General features: G+C 40.2%; 1 protein-coding gene across 2 annotated transcripts in view; it reads left to right on the top strand.

The window, feature by feature from the left end:
- DBF4 (DBF4-CDC7 kinase regulatory subunit) overlaps window positions 1-20,291 on the top strand; it is a 178,082-nt gene that overhangs the window by 36,748 nt on the left and 121,043 nt on the right. For both annotated transcript variants that reach the window (XM_069211566.1, XM_069211567.1), the window contains exons 6-9: window positions 3,420-3,489; window positions 5,928-6,001; window positions 6,827-6,857; window positions 13,984-14,029. In XM_069211566.1, coding sequence (XP_069067667.1) covers window positions 3,420-3,489; window positions 5,928-6,001; window positions 6,827-6,857; window positions 13,984-14,029 — 221 coding nt within the window. The remainder of the gene's footprint in view (window positions 1-3,419; window positions 3,490-5,927; window positions 6,002-6,826; window positions 6,858-13,983; window positions 14,030-20,291) is intronic.

Genomic DNA, 20,291 nt, shown 5'->3' with positions numbered 1-20,291 from the left:
GGTTGGACAGTTTCCCAGAGAACTAATTTGTCCTTTGTTTCTATCACCAACTTTCCCTTCTCTGCATTTCAATTTGCCGATCTTGACGGAACAATTTGAGTGGGGCAACTGCATGAACAGTAGCAGTTTTCAATGATCGCCAAATCTGTTTTTGTGTTTGCATAAAAATAGTTAAAGTTGAGTATCATAGCAATTTTAGATTTTGAGGTTTGAGTGGTGGGAGGGTCTGGATAAAGGAAGGCCCCAATTGTCATACCTCCTAAAATTAAGTTAGCAAATGCTTTATTTAGAACCAGCAATATTTCCAAACCAGGCATTTGATATTGAGAAAACTACGCAGTAGTATGTCTTTGAATAGTGGAGGGCAAGCCTTCTTTCTTAGCAAGTCATTTAATTTTCGTGGACTTAACACAGGTTGATGTTTATTCCAAATGAAAGTGTTGATTTGTATTTTTGATTTTATGAAAACAAAAATTGGTTGAGTAGCATGGAAGTGTTGTTAATAAAACATTGAGAGGTAATTTATGCAGTTTAACTATTGCTCCCCTTTTTATGATGGAGACTGGAAACATCTCACCTATCTAGCATAGCCATAATCTTGTATTTAAGGGTAGGTGTATTTCATTTATGTAAGTCATAGCTCTAAGGCACTCTAGTCCTTAAAGACCGTATTAATTTCCCCTGATAGGTAGTCTGTAGAGATTGAGGTAGTGTGTTAACTCAAAAATGGAAATTCTACTTTTTAATACTAAAGTTATCAACCCTATGCGTTGAAATAGCTGAGAAGTATGAAAATCTATCAAAAAGATTATTAAAGATGCTGTTTCCCGATTGGAGCAACCATATCCAGTCAGCATGTAATTTAAGTTTGCGAGCTCCTGGAATTGCTGCTTTAATTCCCTTGCTTTTCCTCAAAGCACAAGTGAGTGGTTTTGTTAAAATTGCAAGAAGCTAGGGTGGAAGCTCACAAAATTGTTTCAATTTGATCACTGTCTGCAGCCAGTGTTCCAGACGTCTGGTCTCTGATTGTATTAACCACATTCTTGGTTTTCCGAATTCTGCAAAACCAGCCTGGGAGTTCACCACTGACCGCCCCCTCTTTATATAGCTGTAGTCCAAATGTTTATTAAAGACTTCCTTTTCAAGCAAAAAGTTCTGCAGCTGCCGTTTAGCAAAATGTCTAGCAAGAAAATTTGCCCGGCAGTCGGATTTGTGAAGATTTTGGTCATCTACTTAGAGGGTGTTCAACAATGCTTTATATTTAGTTTTCTCTAATTTATTAGGATACCACTAGTAAGCAATCATCTCCCACCTCACTTATTTTACAGGCTTCACAAATGCTTACGATTGAAGCAAAGCCTTTATTCTTGTAAAAAAACTGCCCGTTCTGTAGTTCATTTCTTCGAGAAAAGAGCCGTTGGCAAACCAAGTCATGCTTAGGCACCATCTATCAGAGGGGGCAGACGTGGATGGGAGAGCTCTCTCTTAAAAATACATTTCAGCATGGTCGGCCACAGAAGCTGTGAAAATTAAAACTATAAACATCACAATTGTGTTGAACTAGAAAAACATCAATTCAAAAAGGTGATTGCTAATGTGATTGAATAAAGTACATCTCCTTTAGTAGGATTTCATGTCTTGCCAGGGATCAACCAGCTCATTCTCCTTCAGTCTAGTAAACTGCCCTGGCAGTTTTGGGTTTTATTTCTATATTAGTGAGCTTACCTTGATCTAATTCTACCACTGGATGAAGTTAAGCTTGCCTCCAATTATGATTTTTTTTTTTTTTAATTAACTCCTAACTGAAATATTAAATGTCCAGAGGGTAATCCAATATTGTTTCGTAGAATGATATTGCTCAAGAATGCCTTGCTGGCAAGGATTGCAACCCCTCTCAGGGCACCCGAAGCAGAAGATCCCATCAACAGAAAAACTTGTTTCACCCTCAATTTCTCAAACAAACACTCCTTTTTGGTTGGTTTAGCCATTGTCCCACTGAGGAATAGACCACTGTTTACAGAATGTTACATGAACCAGTCTGATACCTGGATATGTTTACCCACACATTGGTCTATAAAAATATCTAAGCATTGCTTGAGAGACTGCCGATGCTTATTGGCTCTCCCTAATCTATTCAAAGCAGAGATGCAAAATACAAATCTTTTAACTGCAAAGTATAATATTACTATCAATATACTTCAGTAAATGTTTGAATTAATTGACAACATGATGTACATGTTAAAACACCTAAACAATGTCAGAAAATAAGTTTCCAGCTTAAGTTGCGGATCGTTGTAGTAACTTCACATTAGAAAATCTTTTTTTTCTTTTTTTTAATAGAGAAACGTGACAAAGATCCGTTTATAACAAAGCAATTACCTCAAACATGTAGATTGTGCAGTTTCTTAAAGTAAAGCAATAACCCATTATGTTTTATAGTATTTTTTTTTTATTTTTTTTATTTTTTTTTACCTGATCTTCACTCTGATCACCCCTTTTTAAACCTTAAATATATTACCTACAACATACCGGTGCAACTTGATTTTCCCCCTCCACCCCTACAAAGCTATTCCTAGCTAATTCTGATCGGTGTGTACATCACCAAAAACAACCATCTTTTGGTGACTTTCTGATAATCGGATAATTCGGATACCCTTCTGATGCTAGACCTGCAGGCTATGAACATATCTACTACTTGCTTTGCCTTACTGAGACTTCTTAGGAAGATTTTTGTTATTCTTCCAGCACTGGCTAGAAGACTCATTGTGCAAGCTGTTATTCTTTCAAGGCTAGACTACGGGAATGGCCTTTTCCTAGATTCCCCAGTATATGTTAAAAAGAAATTACAAAGAGTTCAAAATGCTGCAGCTCGTTTATTACTGAACATCCCGAGAAGGTCTTCTGTGAAAGCTGGATTGGCCTCCTTGCACTGGTTTCCTGTTGTACAGAGGATCAAATTTAAGACTCTATGTCATATCCACAGGGCTTTGCATGATAGAGGACCTATGCTCCTAAGGAACTTGGCCACTTTTTATAGGCCGAATAGAGATTTGAGATCCACTACTCTTGCTTTAGTAACCGTACCGAAATTAAAGCAAGATGGGGTGGGTCCTCTCTGATGTTTTTAGGAGCCAAATTGTGGAACTCGCTGCCTCTTAATCTTTCAGCTGATGGAGCAAGAACTGGAATTTCGAAAGGCCTTTAAAACTTGGTTATTCTAGGTCCAGTTGTTTTTATTCCTTTCTTGTTGCATATCACTCTCATCCCCTCTGTGGTTAGGGTTTAGTAGCGCTGGGAAACCCGAGGGTAGCCATGCGCTCTATAAATTGTGTAACATAACATAATGTTCAAACATTATAAGAAATACCTTAAAATGTTAATAATGTAAACTAAGTTCACAAAATATTTTTCTTTTATAGGAGATTATCCCTGCAAATAGTGTCCTTGCCAACGCTTTGTCATGGGGTGTAAAAGTGATTCATGTTGATGGTATGTAACTCGAGTAGCATGGGAAGAAGCATATGATGTATGGACTTGATTAAAGAACTTATTTGAAAGCACATGTGTATTGTTTTCAGGGCCAAGTATAAATATATATATTTTTGCAGTCTTTTTAAATTGATAATGTACACAAAATGTCTACAGTCTCTGGATGTGATTGTTTCAAGGTATTACATCTGAATGGTGGTTGCCTAATACCCTCAAATATGAGTCTGTAAATTGCCATTTCTAGTAAGCTTGACCTGAAAAGTCACCCAAAACGTTGCATCCCAGATCTGACCCTATATATGAGACACAGTTTAAAATAGCATTATTGTTCAGATAGGGCTCTTACATTCAAATGGTAAGAAGCTAAGAAATTCACTGAAGAATCTTGCTGTTAAAGTGATGTAATGATCTCAGATAAAGACCTAAAATGCCTGAAATTGACCAGCAATGGTCTGATATACAAACCTTAACTTGCGCCACCCCATGAAAGTCATTGCTCATCCACAAGTGAACTGTACTTAAACTCTCAATATTTACACCAGTAAACAACTGTAGTTAACAGCGCAACATTTTGTGTATGGACATGTGTCCATACACAGAAATTCTACTGTACCCATAGTGGTATCATTGGTAATGTGATATATAATGTTACCATTGATGTCACGGATGTCATTTTTGATGGTATTGGGGAGGTCATGAGCAGCCATTTATGGTGGCTGAAATATAGCTTTCATGATTGGGGTGGGGCACACTGATAAAAGTTAACTTATCTTTTTTAATGCCCTGGGAAATGACCCTGCTCGGTGCAAAACTCGTGTGTCAGTGTGGGGACTATGTGCTGTTTGAGTTCCTAACATTTTGGTCGTATTTTGTACTAAAGAACATTTGTGCAGTAAATATGTTTAAAGCTTTCTACAATCTCACCTTGAGCAGAATCCTTCCCCTGTGCGGAGAAAGCATCTTTGAACTGACATTTTAAGCTGGCAAAGTTTTGTTATTGAGGTGATCAACAGTTTCTTGCACTGGCTGTGCTTTGCCAGTAATACAGAATTAAAATGGTAATCATCCTTGTTTGACTTTGAGAGGCTTGCAGTAAGGCCATTCATAAACCTATTTACCATCTTTGTGGGTATTAAGCTTGCATGCATGCTTATATATATATATTTTTTTTTTGGGGGGGGGGGGGGAACTGTCAATTCAGGGGAGAGTGTAACATTGAAGGGAAGTGGATTGCATGTAACGTGCCACACACAAAACAAGTCACTGTTAACTTCTTTTTGAAGCTTGGGTATGGGTTCCCCAGTCTTTTATTTTCCCCTAATATTTTTGAGACCCCTGAAGAAAGTACGTTTCCGCTCTAGATAGCTTGGTGTGTTGTTTGATATTGTTGTAAGTAATAGACAGGCCCTGTTTTCAAAACGAGATCAGGCTTCTACGAGTAGCTATGTAGGGTTAGCTGTGACTTGGATGAATGTGATCAGTAAATGACAATCCCAGGTGTGGGCAGCCATTTTGAAATCACTCTAAGTAATTAATTGTTTGAAAGATTGAGCAGGAATAGTTGATATAGGACCCTCTTAGTAAGGGATTTTATGTATAAATCAAGTTTTACTTTGGAAACTAAAGTGTCAGTAATTTTGCTTCCTTTACGACTTCAGGAGAGATATACCTATGGCCTCTAGGGTCACAGCCGCAAGTGTTGACAAGGTGGAGAAGAGCTCAGTCTTCACCTTCTTTGGGACGGCAGTAGTTGTATTTTGGGTAGGCAGCAGTTCTAAGCTATTTATGGAATCATTGTTGAGGTGCAGGTGAGTGTCATCCACATAGATGAATGAGATTCCTAGAACTTCCAAAAAATCTTAGTGACTGCATGTAGATTAAATTCACTGACCACAAATATGAAACCTTTGTTGTAGGTGAAATGTAAGGGATCAGAAGACGTTATTCCAGTGGAAATTGAAATCTCCATTGTACCTTTTATTACATTCTTCTGTAGTTGAGTTAGGTCCAAGATATGTTACGTTTGTGCGCTATTGTGTTGATGCAACAGTGTTTGTGCATGTTAAGGCATTGGATGGTAGAAGAGGATCGTCTTGGCTTTCAGTGAAATGTCAGGTTATTCTGGTGAACAAATGCCACTCTCCTACCTGACCTTGTTTGGGAATGTATAGGACCATTAATGAGTAATCATTTGTTATGAGAATGTCAAAGATAGATTGGGAGTATAAAGTGAACCATATATCTGTGCAAAGTAGACTGTCTAATTTATTGGTCTCTATTCTGACTGCTGTATCATTGGATACAGTTATCTGACAAGGTATGGAGCTAAAATATAACCGTTCCAACTCTGGTTGGATTGTGTTGGAGAACGTACATTTATCAACTGAAACAGTCTCATTTGAAACAATATCTATATTGATATTTTCTCCTCTTTGTAGATATAAAAAGTTATATTGAGCAGAAGAAGGGGTGTGCTAACATTAAGAAACCAGCCCCCGTTGTTAAGGATGTGGTAAGTACTTATTAATGAAAGAAGGGAATAATTTACATTTGCAGCAACATGTTAAATCCAAGCTGGATGCTGCCTGTTTACAACCAAAGAGATTTTACTATACAGGAGTTGGGCTAGTGGTGGCTTTATTCGTTATGGCCCATGAGATGGAAAACTCTGTGGTGGTTGATGGTTAGGCGAAAGCTGAAAAATGTGGGAAGGGCTGAGATTTTTCTTTTTAGAAGGATACCTTGCTCAATCCTTTGTCCCACTTATTTCCTGCCAAGTATCTATGGAGGAGTGGCTGTAAACTTTCTTCTCCTTTTGCAGTCTTGAGAGTGGTAGTGCACATTGGCCATACTAAAGACGGACCTACAAAAGAATAAGCACCTCCTCAAAGACATTTATTTAAGATATAAGCCTGTAGTTTACAAAAAACCTGTTTAAATGATTTGCTATTTCAGGATGAGTAGGACGTTGTTGTGCCCATGAATTGGTCTATTTTAAGGTGTTTCCATGGTCTTCGTTGATGACAAATATGCTTCCTACTGGTACAAATCTAAGCTATAACATGCAGCATGTATACAAAAGTAATAAAATACCACAGGGCTCAGGGGAAAGGAGGATTCCTGTATATGTAAGTAAAAAATTGTATTTAATTTGTTCTTTCTTAGTTTTGCCGAAGAACTGTAAGCATCTGAATCCAGGAAGGCTATGCATGCAAAAGGATGACAAATCGTGTACCTTAGAGCCCGTTGAAAGTAAAACAGGGAATACATTTGGCTTCTGTGTAATCTTACTTTAAAATTTAGACCAAGCCAGCTAAACTGTTCTCTTTTCTAACAGGGTAAAGGATCCAACATTCAGAAAGTAAAATGTAAGTATTATGATGACCATTTGTTTAGAACAATGCCTTATGTTTCCATGATAATTTAGTAGAATAAATGAAAATAAATAAACAAATAGTCGTCACTAGGTAGTTATAGTTGGATCTGTTTTTCCATAGGCAGAGCTTTTTTGGGTTTGCTAGTAACTTTGGCCCCATTTGACGAATCTTCACAAACTCTTCCAAAAAAACATTCATGCACCTCCACTCCTTCCTGGAAGTTTAGGGTGAGCTGTCAAGTGGGGGTTGAGAAAAAGAGGGGTCCCAAAACATAAAATACCCATTCATTTTCCATAGACTTCTTAAAGACATTGTAAAAACTGCTGAACAGAATACATGTATATTGTTTTCAACTAATTTTCACTATCTCATGGGACTCTCTCACGGGAGTAGATCAGTTCTCAAAACACTCTGATAGTAGGAATGCATATTGTGGTCTTTGTTTTTAAGAGAAAGTGTGTAAAAGATGAGTATTTTGAGTAGAAGGTTAATTCTTTTTATGAAAAGTCAATCTCGCAAGACTCTTGCAAAATTGTGAAAAGTAGGAAGGAGTAGGTGACCTTTGAATACAGTGTAGTATGCACACTTGCACCTGTAGGAAGGAGTCTCACTGGAGGTGGGATTTATCAGAGGCTATTACTTATGCCCAAAAGCTTGGTAATAGTGGTGAGTAGAGTAAAGGCTCTTCCACCCTGCTATGCACATCCATCATCAAAGAGAGGTGTGTTAATGGGGAGGACAGTGGACAGAGCATACTGTTTACACCCTTCATTAAAAAGAGGTGTCTGTCCACAGACCCTACTATGCACATTTGTCATCTGAGAGAGAGGTCTGCTAGAAGAGGCCTGCCAATCTGCGCAGCCTGCAACACACACCCGTTATCTGAGCAGGAGGTCTCAGAGGAAAGGACCTTCCATCCACACACCCTACTAGGCACAGCTGTCATCAGTCTGATGAGAGAGGCCAGTCTCTCCACTCAGTACTATGCACACCCATAATCTGACAGAGGTCTGAAAGTAGATGCCAGTCCATTTACACACCCTACTACACACATTCATTGTCTAAAAGGTCTGGAAGGTGAGACCACTCACTTTCCACACCCTACTATGCACACCCATCATCTCAGAGAGATATCTCAAAGGAGAGGTCTGTCACTCCCCACACACTATTCCGCAGACCTGTTATCTGAGAGAGAGACCGGTCTGAAAGAAGAGTGCACTCCAGCCACACGCTCTACCACGCTCACCTATCATCTGAGATAGAGATATGAAGAGAGAGAGAGAGAGAAAAAGAATGAGAATATGTAATCTCACTGAGAAAACCAAAGGTTAAATTAACATTATAGTTGGGTGAATTTCTCAGTGACAACATTAATGTTTTCAAGTAAAAAATAAAAAAAGTCAGCAGTTATTTTTAGCAGCACTAACTAGAATTTGCGCTCCGCCATGCACTGCTTATGATCACATGTATGACCTCACGTATGACATGGTTTTAGTTGAGTAAGTTAAGCGGACCATCACTCATAACTCTGTCATACGATGCTCATAGAGTCACAAGATATCACTAACAACATCTTAAATTACATACTTAATGACACCGCTGGTGACATCTCAATGCTGGTTGGGTTCACTGAAGATTTCGCTTCTGACATCATGCATGATACTGCTGTAGGTTACTTTTGGTCTCTTTAGTCATATGACATCTTTAATATGTATTTTATTTAATAATTAAATGTTTTGTACTTATTGTTTTTGTAGTTTTGAAATAGCACTGAATCAATTATTATTGGTTATGTTAATTTGCAGTATGTGGTGGGTCTCTTATAATAGCATTGTGTGTATAGAATGGTTATATAGCTTTAATTTGCATTTTGTGTCATTATATATTGAAACTGGTGTGTGGGTCTTTGTCACTACATTTGTGGCTACATAGTCTATATGGTACTCTATGGTAGAGAAGGGTACAGTGTAAAATGCCATATCTGTTTTACATTGTATTTGAATGTATAGGTTTTGGTTGTTTTGTTGTATGTATGTATGTATGTATGTATGTAATTCATAGGACAGTAGTGGTGTAGTTATCCCCTTAGCTGCCAGGCCTTTCCCCCCTCAGGTGCCAGACCTTTTTTTCGCTATTTGGGGCAGGGTGTGCTTAGGCCCTCATAACTTTTTGTCCACATAAGCTACCCACGCCAAATTTGCAGCCTTTTTTTCCAACATCCTAGGTATAGAATGAAAACCCACTGCAAGGTGCAGCTCGTTTATTGGCTCTGGGTACCAAGGGTTCTTGATGAACCTACAAGCCCTATATATCCACGTAACCAGAAGAGTCCAGCAGACGTAACAGTATATTGCTTTAAAAAATCTGACATCTTAGGAAAAAGTTAGAGAGTAAAACATGGAGAAAAATTTATGTTTTTTTCACCTCAATTTCAATATTTGTTTAGTTCAGATGTTATTTTCTGTAGGAAACCCTTGTAGGATCTACCCAGATTACCCATTGCTGAATTCTAGAGATACCCAGACTTTGTGGGTTCCCCTGAAGGAGGCCAAGAAATGAGCTGAAATATATAGAATATTTCGGTTTCTTTTTTTCTTTTTTTTTTTAAATAGGGGGAAAGGGCTGCAGAAGAAGGCTTGTGTTTTTTCCCCTGAAAATGGCATCAACAAAGGGTTCGTGGTGCTAAAATCACCAGCTTCCCAGCTTTCAGGAACAGACAGACTTGAGTCAGAAAACCCAATTTTTCAACACAATTTTGTGGGACATACCCCATTTTTAGGATTTGTTCTTTTTTTTCTTTTTGCTTTCAGCCTCCTTCTAGTCAGTGACAGAAATAGGTGTGAAACCAATGCTGGATCCAAGAAACCTAAACATTTCTGAAAAGTAGAGATAATTCTGAATTCAGCAATGTGTAATTTGTGTAGATCCTACAAGGGTTTCCTAAAGAAAATAACTGGGAAAAAAAATATTGAAATTGAGGTGAGAAAAACAGCCCTTTTTCTCCACGTTTTACTCTCTAACTTTTTCCTGAGGTGTCAGATTTTTTAAAGCAATGTACCGTTACGTCTGCTGGACTCTTCTGGTTGCGGGTATATATAGGGCTTGTAGGTTCATCAAGAACCCTAGGTACTCAGAGCCAATAAACGAGCTGCATCTTGCAGTGGGTTTTCATTCTATACTGGGTATACAGCAATTCATTTGCTGAAATATAAAGAGTGAAAAATAGCTATCAAGAAAACCTTTGTATTTCCAAAATGGCCACAAGAAAAGGTGTTGAGGAGCAGTGGTTATTTGCACATCTCTGAATTCCGGGGTGCCCATACTAGCATGTGAATTACAGGGCATTTCTCAAATAGTAATTTTTTACACACGGTCTTACATCTGGAAGGAAAAAATGTACAGAAAGACAAGGGGCAATAACACTTGTTTTGTCATCCTACGATCCCCCCAAGTCTCCCATGTGGGTAGGCCTAGTGCCCACGACAGGAAATGCCCCAAAACACGACGTGGACACATCACATTTTTCCACAGAAAACAGAGGTGTTTTTTTGCAAAGTGCCTACCTGTGGATTTTGGCCTGTCGCTCAGCCGGCACCTAGGAAAACATACCAACCCTGTGCATTTTTGAAAATTAGAGACCTAGGGAAATCCAAGATTGGGGTGACTTGTGGGGCTCTCACCAGTTCTTTTACCCAGAATACTTTGCGAACCTCTAAAATTGGCTTAAAAAAAACTACTTTTTCCTCACATTTCGGTGACAAAAAGTTCTGGAATCTGAGAGTAGCCACACATTTCCTTCCACCCAGCGTTCCTCCCCCCCACCCCCTACCCCATCCCAAGTCTGCTGATTAAAAATGATACCTCACTTGTGTGGGTGGGCCAGGTGCCTGCAACAGAAAAAGGCCAAAAACTTGTAGATATTAAGGGGATAGCACAGCAAGTTGATACGCACATATTCTTCTTTTAAACATCTTTAGGCTGACTGCTTTGGGGACCCACACAAGTGAGGTGTCACTTTACTTGGGAGACTGAGGGGAATGCTGGGGAGTAGGAATTTTGTGCTGGAGCGGTGATCCTACTAAGAAAAGTCAGGAAAATATGTTTTGTTTTTTTATTTTAAAGCAAATTTTGAGGTTTGCAGAGGAGTCTGGGTAAAACATTTTGGGGGATCCACGCAAGCCACACCTTCCTGGACTCCTTGAGGTGTCTAGTTTAAAAAAAAAAAAAAAAAATCTGGGTTTGGTAGGTTTCCCTAGATGAAGGCTGCACCCAGGACCAAACACAAAGGTGCCCCCTCTCCGGCCCCAACACAGTTAGTCTTGTAATATATCATTTTGATGTGTCCACATATGTCTGAGATGTGCCAAACACTAAAATTGTGAAAAGAAACACACTTAGGTTATGTGAAAAAGACCCCTCACCCACCAACCAAGTTGGTGGCATGCTTCATCATCTGGGTCCCACCTGAGACACCTAGCGTGTCATAAGTGTGCTGCGACTCCTGATTACATCGGAGGAGGTTTTGTCATTTTTGGTTGGATTTGGAACGAGGGTGAGTGATGGTTCAGTTGATCAAATTTTATTAGCAACACAAAAGGATGATGGACGAAGTGCTGAACAATGCAAACACTCACCCCCAGCCACAGATCTGGGTTTAATCCATCGTTCTTTTGCTCACCATGCCACACCGGTTTGGACCCAGCCATATGCAAATCAGTCTTGACCCTGTTCCTCATGGGTACAGTCCAGCCCGAACTGGCAAGCCAGGTCCTCACTGGACCGGAAACAAGCATCCTAGGACCGGTTTCAGTGTTTCACCCTTCATCAGCCAGGCTAGCTTGAATCCAGTGGCACAGTGAGCAAGGGACCCACGTCTGGGCCCCAAGCATTGCTACCGTCAGTCTTAAAGGGTTTTCCAGGTAGCCCAGCTGCTGCCACCCCTCAGGCAGGTTTCTGCTCTCCTGCTGCTTGATCAGTCCAGGAAGGCAGAACAAAGGATTTCCTTTGGGAGAAGGAGGTAACATCCTCTCCCTTTGGAAATAGGTGTGACCGGCTTGGGAGGGATAGCTTCCCCAAGCCACTGGTTTGCTTTGAAGGGCACTTTTGGTGCCCCCTGTGCATAAGCGAGTCCACACCGGTTCAGGGACCCCAGTCCCTTCTCTGGCGCAAAACTGAACAATGGAAAGGGGAGTGACCACTCCCCTGTCCATCACCACCACAGGTGTGGCGCCCAGAGCTCCTCCAGACGGTCCCTGGGTTCTGGCATCTTGTTTCCAAGGTTGGCACAGAACTCTGGGAGCATCTGAGTGGCCAGGCCAAGCAGGTGACGTCAGAGCCCCCTCCTGATAGGTGCTTACCTGGTTAAGTGACCAATCCCCTTTTCGGACTATTTAGGGTTTCTCTATTGGGTGGGCCCTTAGATTTGGCTTGCAAGATTCCAGCAGGACTCCTCTGCAACTTCTGCTTTGACTTCTGGCCACTGGAACCGCTGCTACAATGGAGAAGACTCTTCTGCAACTTTGTTTCCACGTCTCCTGCCAGCTTTGCAACATTTCCCTGGCCGTGCATCCTCAGAAGGCTGCAACTATTCAGCCTGCACAAGAAGAAGGAACCTCCAGTGGAGTGAAGGAGTCACTTCCCTGCAACCTCAGGCACCTATAACAAGCGACGACCGGCTGCGTGGATCTCCTCTCATCTTGAGCTGCGTGGATCATGGGTGGTGGTCGGGAGTAGGCCTCTTGGTTCTCTCTGCCAGCTGTCCATTTGGTAGAGGTAAGCCTTTCCATGCAGGACAGTACCCCCATCCACAACATCTCTTGCAACTACCAAGGCTTGTTTGCATCTCCTCCAAGGGATCTTCAGGTGACGTGTAGCTCCAGCACCCTATCCTGCAAAGGACAGCCTCCTGCGTGGTTCTCCTGCTGCGTGGGATCCACTTTTGTAGTGCTGCGTGGGTTTCTCCTGCGACTCCTGTGTTCCCATCCTGTGGGACTCCTGTGGGTGCTGCCTCTGCTCCTGTGTACTCTCTGCGACCCAGAGGATCCCCTGTGACTCCACCTCCTGGATTGAGTCCTCCTGGGCCCTGCTGGTCCCTGGCAGCACCCCTTTTCCACTAATCATGAGTTTTCCTTTGCCAAAGCTTGTTGGTGGAATTTCGGCACAGCGCCCGTCTGCAATCTTCCTTTCAGTGTGGGACATCATCTGATTTAAAGGGGTTATTTTCACTTGATGGTGGGCTTGCACTAAATGAAAATAAAACCATTGAAATCATTCCAAAGCACAAACGCTTCAATAAGTTGAAATTTGTGTGCAACATATTGGGCCTATCGACTCCTAGTGTGACACCAGGTACAAAGAATTATGTGATGCAAGGAAAGTTCATGTACAAAACAGCTATATTCTTATCCCTTTTTTTATTCTCTTTTAAAAGGAAATCATTGCGGGAATGAAGTGAGATAGACACCCTGAGGGACAGGCGAGGATCTTATATCTTCTTCTGGTTCAGCATTCTTGTGTTTTCTACTAGTCATCAAAATGCTACTCCTTGTTGAACTCAAAGGTTCTCTCCAGGAGAGTTGTATGGCCAATTTAGTGCACAGTGGTCAAAGTCACTGAACTGAGACTTCAAGAAAGCAGTCAGTGACCTTGAAGACACAGAGACTGAATACAGCCTTGGCGGATGAAATACTCAGCCACAAATGTGACGGATGTCCCGTCCTCCGTTTTACAAGTTCTATAGAACATAATCGAACTTGTAATGCGGCTGCCAAGGTCGTAATCAGGCCCACAGTCTTTGAAAAATATGGTCCCGGCCTTCAGAAGGGCATGACCTAGCCAGAGAGCAGCTGCAAATTTTAAATCTCTTTATTTGTAATATTAAAACATCAAATCATATTTTCTTAACTATTCAGAAGTTAATATTTTACAGACTGATTGCTTAGTTTTGATGCATTTTAGGTTGTGTTATTTAATAATTAAGGGAAAGCATTCCTATTTTAAGCTGTTCATCTATATTTAAATCTGTGCGATTGCTTAAAATTATTACTGTTCAATTTCTTGTTTCCATTGGGAGAGGATTAGAGTTAGTAACACAAATTTCCGATTTTACTTTTTTTAGCAGGACGACTGAAGAAACCCTTTGTGAAAGTTGAAGATGGGAGCCGGTAATTTTAAGTTTTTATATTTATCTACACTAAATTTCAAAACCAACTGAATTAAAATGTCTTACTATAAATTTAATTTAGCATATTTTCATGAAACATTCTTCCAAATTTAACAAAAATCCCTGTAGCTTTTAAATACTTAATATTATCAGAAGGAAACTGCTATTGATGGTAAGTAACTTCCCACCTGATTAACCCCACTCCCTATTTGCAGCGCTCCCATATACCATGTGTAGTATAGAGATGTAATTTAGGTGTCATTTAGCTCTTTCATTGTGCTCATTTCACTGTTTTAACCTATGCACCTTTGAGTTCTTCAGTCCTCTTTTATATATTCTCTTGTTTGATTCATTCCTAATTGTCATTCTGGGAGACCAGGTGTAAATAAATTGGGTTATTGGGTATGGGGTGGGTGGGGATAGAAACCCTTTTTTAAAGCAACAACTGCAGCCCTTGACATGATGAACCACAAAAGTCACTGAATTAAACTGTGTTGAACCCTCTGGTAGCTTAGCACTTAAGCAATCAGGCTTAACTTAGAAGTACTGTGTAAAGTATTTATGCACAACACAAACAGTAATAAAGTGAAAACATAACACAAGAAAAATCCCACACCAATTTAAGAAATAGAGACAAATGTACTACATAAAATGACATCCAAATAAAAATAAATAAAAATACAATCATGTAGGCTTGCGTCATAATTTTTTTTATTAATAACTTTGATTATTGATTTTCAACCGTAAGCAATCATATGCCACATACAAAAAATAACCAGCACATTATAGGACCAGTAACATGTTGATTCTGACTCAGAGAGACATGAAAAGGTATATTGTTGTAACCAACATTGCCTGAGAATATCGGTGGAACAGGCCAGCCAAATAGTACAAATCATGAATCGGCCCATGTTTTCGGCTATGCGTGGAGTGAATTTGATAAGGAATGCTTCGCCAGGGGGTTATAGTCTAGTCCGAGGGGCTACCCTGGTCCTGGATGTTTACTAGAATAGATTTCTCCAGTGTCAATAAGTAAGCACAGAGCTGCTGCCAGATGTCCCTGGGACAGGAACTGGGTGGTTGCAAGGAGGCCAAGATCTTGCTAGTGGTGTCAAAGTACATGGAGCCATCTCTTTATCGAAGGGGATGTTTTGGACCCCTCAATGCAGTGCTATTACTCGTTCGGCTAATAATAAGGCCATTGCTGCAAATCGTTGCATTGGCTTGGCAATTGCCACTACATGTCCCATGAGGGCCATCTGGGGATCTGGTGCAACATTGATATCAATCATAGATGAAAGCATGACAAAAACACCCCTCCAGTATTCCGACACCCTGTCATGTCCATGCCAGGTGGGAAAAGTCAGCGTGGTCAACACTTCAATTCAAGCAATTAGAGGGTCAGGTGCGATCAAGCTTGACTAGGGCATTGGCCGACACATATGTTCTATGAAGAAATGTATAATGCAACAGCTTATGTCAATGTTTGAGGTATATTGTCACGTAGGCTCTCATTATTCAAATGAGACTACTGGATTTAATGCAGCAAGATCATCTACAGTGTGGGAGACTGAGTCTGACCCACAGTGGATGACACTTGTCGCTCTAAATCCAGGCTTTGCTCCGGCTAACTAGCAGTGCCTTATCTCTCCCAAGAGGTAGAGACGATTGGGCAGCCAAGCACATGACATATTGGTACTTCTCAGGGAAGTCGTGGTCACTCAGGTCACAACCGGTTCTCTCATACACAGTGCAGTCTCATATGTAAATGACAATAAAGGCAGTATAAGTTTTAAAGATTGATTTAATAAAACAACTGCATTTTGGATAGCAAAGCGTGATCTGCAATAACCAGAACTACACAACACAACAATATTAAATTAGTGATGATGAGAGTGAAGCATAAGAATAATGCTATCATAGTGCCACTAGAGTCAATGGACTATTCCCTATATAAATCATATTTCGAGCACAGCATGTTAAGCTCTAATCCTGCCTTTCAGGTTCCCCCGGGAGGACATCAACCCTCATACCTGAGCAAAGGCCTGTGATCTGCGTCGGCATCTGCAGCGGAGCATTCAGCATACAGTTGTGGTTCCCTGGCTGGAATATCCCTCTTGACGTGTACTAGGACTTGAAAGTGTTTTCATAACTAATACAGCAGATGTTCTAAGAAAATGTCCCTACGTAAGGATGTGTATTTTCTACGAATGTTGGAGACTAAACTTCTACGACGTTTACCGGCAATGTACCAGACTGTAGCCTTGACTGAAGCACTCAGGGCGATCAAGAATGCATTGTTTGAGAACACAGTGCTGAACTAAGCAAAACAGTTTGATAGAAGAAATTAAAACAAGACCGTAAAACTAGTTATTGTAAAAATAACAGTGCGTAGCTGAATAAAATATATCTAGGTCAAGGTGCACAGCGGCCTAGTGTATTAAACTAAAGTGCATGGAGCTATACTTAAAATGGTAACACAACACCCTCCCCTTGTCGGTAGAAAGTGGTTCAAGTCAAAACTAAACTATCTCAACCGACGATATATTTAAAACCCTACTCAATTTTGACAAGTTAAGAGGACACACAAGCATACATCTTAAAAATTTTAAAAAATGAGTATGCGGCTTAGAACCGAATTCTATGAAAAGAAAAAAAAAATGTCAATTTAGAGTAGTTTCAGAATCAAGCACGAGTTATGGAAAGCAAGAGATCTTCCACTTCAGCAGATGACAAAACCGGAAAGTCCGCGACAAAAATGACCAAGGAGCAGGTGTGTTCCATAGCCCCAGTATCAACCAAGGCGACATCCCGTGCAGTGCTCATTGACCAGTCGATGGCAACTTCCTCCAGGAAGGGTAGCTCGTAATCAGCTTCACGTAGCAAACGCAAACGCAACGTCAGTGCACATGTCTGGTAATGAACCCTCAACGAGAACATCAACAGATCAGCATCATTTGCTGGGGGGCGCCGCTGTGAAAGACAAACTTCCCGCAGCATGTAACGACCTTAGAGACCGAAACAACGTAAACTATTCCGGCCCGCATTCCACAACAGTTTTCACTATTGAGAAGGATGTAGCTGCAGTTTGAAAACACCTGGAACGTTGGTCTAATCATGGGGACTGGAACTCCCTTCAGGTAGCAAGCCAAGTTGGCAACCGAGGCGTTACACGCCCCATGCAGGGACAGCTGTTTACAAATTATCGAATGGCTGACTGAAGTCTTGCATTCACTACTGCTAAGAAGGACCTTTTTCATGCCATTGAAGCATTTGTACGATAAGGGAAGCTCCCACATCTCATGGATGTAACTATCTCCCAATTTTTCATATCTGCATACTGGAATGTGTTTCAAACAGGAGGTGAATTGTAGCGTTGAAATAGGCAGCTTAATAACCCCGTGTATTAACCACTCTGCCACGGTGAAAGGCAACCTCTCTGTTTTCTCTTATGTTAAGCATGACATAAGTTGTTTCTTTCTTAGCCATTAGTTGTTGTTGCTGCGTTAGATTAAAGGAAAAAAATATTTCCCTGGCACTGATGTGCTTCCACGGAACGCGACCCGCCTTCAGTGTTTGAAGTCTCCAACCCAACTGCATAATGGACCTGGTCTGACTCTGCCCGTGGTATAAAGAAGACCTATCAGATTGTATAATGTCTGTAGCAGAAGATACAATGTTGTTTATTGTATATATCCGGTCGGACAAGATGTGGATGATTTAAGCCACTGTTGGCACAATTTTCCTACACTGTATGTTGTAATTATATCAGCATGTTCTGGTTATACATAGCGAGGGTCCGGCCTATTCGTCCTAAAACCCCCCGAGGAGGTGACAAAACGTTGATGACACCCATTGGTATCTATGGGCCACAATAACCACCCGCCTGGACGTTTCGGTGAAGCATTAAACGTACCATTCTGGACCCACTCATTGAGCTCATCTTTGGTTGCATTCGTGTACTTTTGCCAGTTATCAAATTTTGCAGGGGCAGGTATACTCGGCATGTTTAATTCCCTGATTGTTGCTAAGCCTAAACAACTTGTTTGTTGCACTGTTTCATTTAAAAAGATCATTTGAACAGGGATTAGACATGCTCTAAACAATGTTTCCTTTCTCTTGGTCTGCCAATTTTTTTGTTCCCCAAACACTTTTCAAATCAATAGATTTGGACCAATATTCCTAACCTTCTATTGATAACCGGGAAACAAAGGATTCCGAATAGATAAATTTCGTATTGGTCAATAACATATGTATTTCCTTAGGAGTTACTTTAAAATAATGACTCAGCATTTTTTTGATGATGCCCAGAAAAATACGCAAACTTTTCAGTATAAATTTTAAAACTTCCTCGCGGTGGAGTTGGTCAATGTTCCCATTGCGTGTAATTAAATATCGTTTTGAGACTACTCGCTCTATATATGAAGTGGTGCCCATAATAATTATAGCAAAACATATCACCATAATTTTCTTTGAATTGGTAAACATCTTCGTTTTCAAAGATAGTGTAATATTGCAATTCTGTCATCATAGAATCAACTGCTTTCACGTCCCAATCATCAGATACAATGCCTGGTATGACTATATCATTAATTGATTATTTTAACACATACGGTGTTTGAATAATTTCTGTGGTACCATATATATCGAACATTACTTTGTCCCAAACAATCCCATCAGGAATTGGCACTGCGGAAATGTTCACAAAAGACAAGTCTCTTCGTATTTTATGTGATGAAGAATGTGGTTTCAAAACCTCCTCCACCTGTTCAACCGCCGATCTTTCAGGAAGAAAATGACCATGTATTAACAAGAAAAATGTCATAACAAAACCAATCTAAAGTAGAAAGGCTAAAACAGTCAAAGCCATACATAGTTCCATGGAAAAATGAAGTATGTTTCTTTAAGCCAATGTATTAGCTTACGTGCACCTGACAGGTCGGCTGTCGAAGAGGTGAATGAGTCCGATAGACCGTCGTTGAAGTCTGCAAAATAACTAGAGGCAGTTCGTGCAAATGGCTTAGCCGTTGTCAGTGGTGGAGTTGGTGTTTCCTGTGGTGACACACTGTAGACAGCACCATCCGTCTGGATCGTAGTCGAGGTGACTAGATCAAATGTTTCTAAATTGTTTGTTGTTAGTGGAACTAATGCAAGATCATCATCCACCCTCCCCCAAGCTCTGAGAGGTATCAGTGTTGGTATAAACAAACTTGTAATGAAAAGAAATGGGGTGTGATAATAGGGGATTACTGGCGCTCAGGAGACTAATTGGCCAAATATAGCATCAGGGGTTACCTACAGAAGGGAAAACACCCATCCCTTAAAGGTTCAAAAGAACCTAACAATAATTAGCATAATGTGAGGCCCCCCCCCTTATTTTTTTCAAAGTTTCCTAATTATAAATCCAATAAGTCAAAGCTCAAGTGAGTAAAGTTCAAATGAACGCAATCTTAAATATCACGCCAGTCTTTATAAAGTCCAATCATATCCAAGTTTTATTGGATCACATCTTCAGATTATCAGCATCCTTCATGAAGATACACTTCGAGCCAACACGTGTTTCGTCATGGGAGAGTCCTTTAGTCCCCAACAACTTCTTCAGGGCTCTAAATTGTGAATACATAATTTGTATTAGAAACCAAAATGCTCAAACTATATGATACTAAATTGTAAAAAATAAGGGTACCCTTTATATAGCAAGAAGACAGTACGCACCCAGTGGTGTGAGAGGAATAGTGATTCTCCTAGTTATGGAAATTTCATTTGATTAATTCTAAAAGCCAAATAACCAAAAAACAACTAAAGCACACCCACATTAGTACTCTATCAAGTTAACCTATACAGATGGTCACAGTGCTACCAATCACCAAATAAAACAAACAAAGAAACACAAGCGGTTAACCATATACATATGTCACCGCAAACCACTTCTTAGTTTACCACACAGAATACTCTATGCTAGTGTCTATATTTAAAATTCACCAAGCAATATATTAATGGACATTTGCCAAAAAAATATTTGTCGTTATATTTTTAAAATTAATCCTACCTCATATACTTACAATCTCATATAATTTTGAGTTACTTCAAAAGTTAAGTAATGTCCTTATTTTGACTGTGCAGTACATCAGAAAAGCATACCTATTAGAACAATGAACAACACCAAATATAACTCTATACATGTCCAGCAATCCCAATTTAAAAGCACAAAAATAAGTTGAAAGCGTGAGTCTTACATCAAGTTCCTTGGTTCTTAAAAGCTC

The sequence above is a fragment of the Pleurodeles waltl genome, chromosome 10 (assembly GCF_031143425.1).
Source record: "Pleurodeles waltl isolate 20211129_DDA chromosome 10, aPleWal1.hap1.20221129, whole genome shotgun sequence".
NCBI lineage: Eukaryota > Metazoa > Chordata > Amphibia > Caudata > Salamandridae > Pleurodeles > Pleurodeles waltl.
Note: the sequence above shows the minus strand (reverse complement) of the source record. Positions and strands in the feature narration are given on the sequence as shown.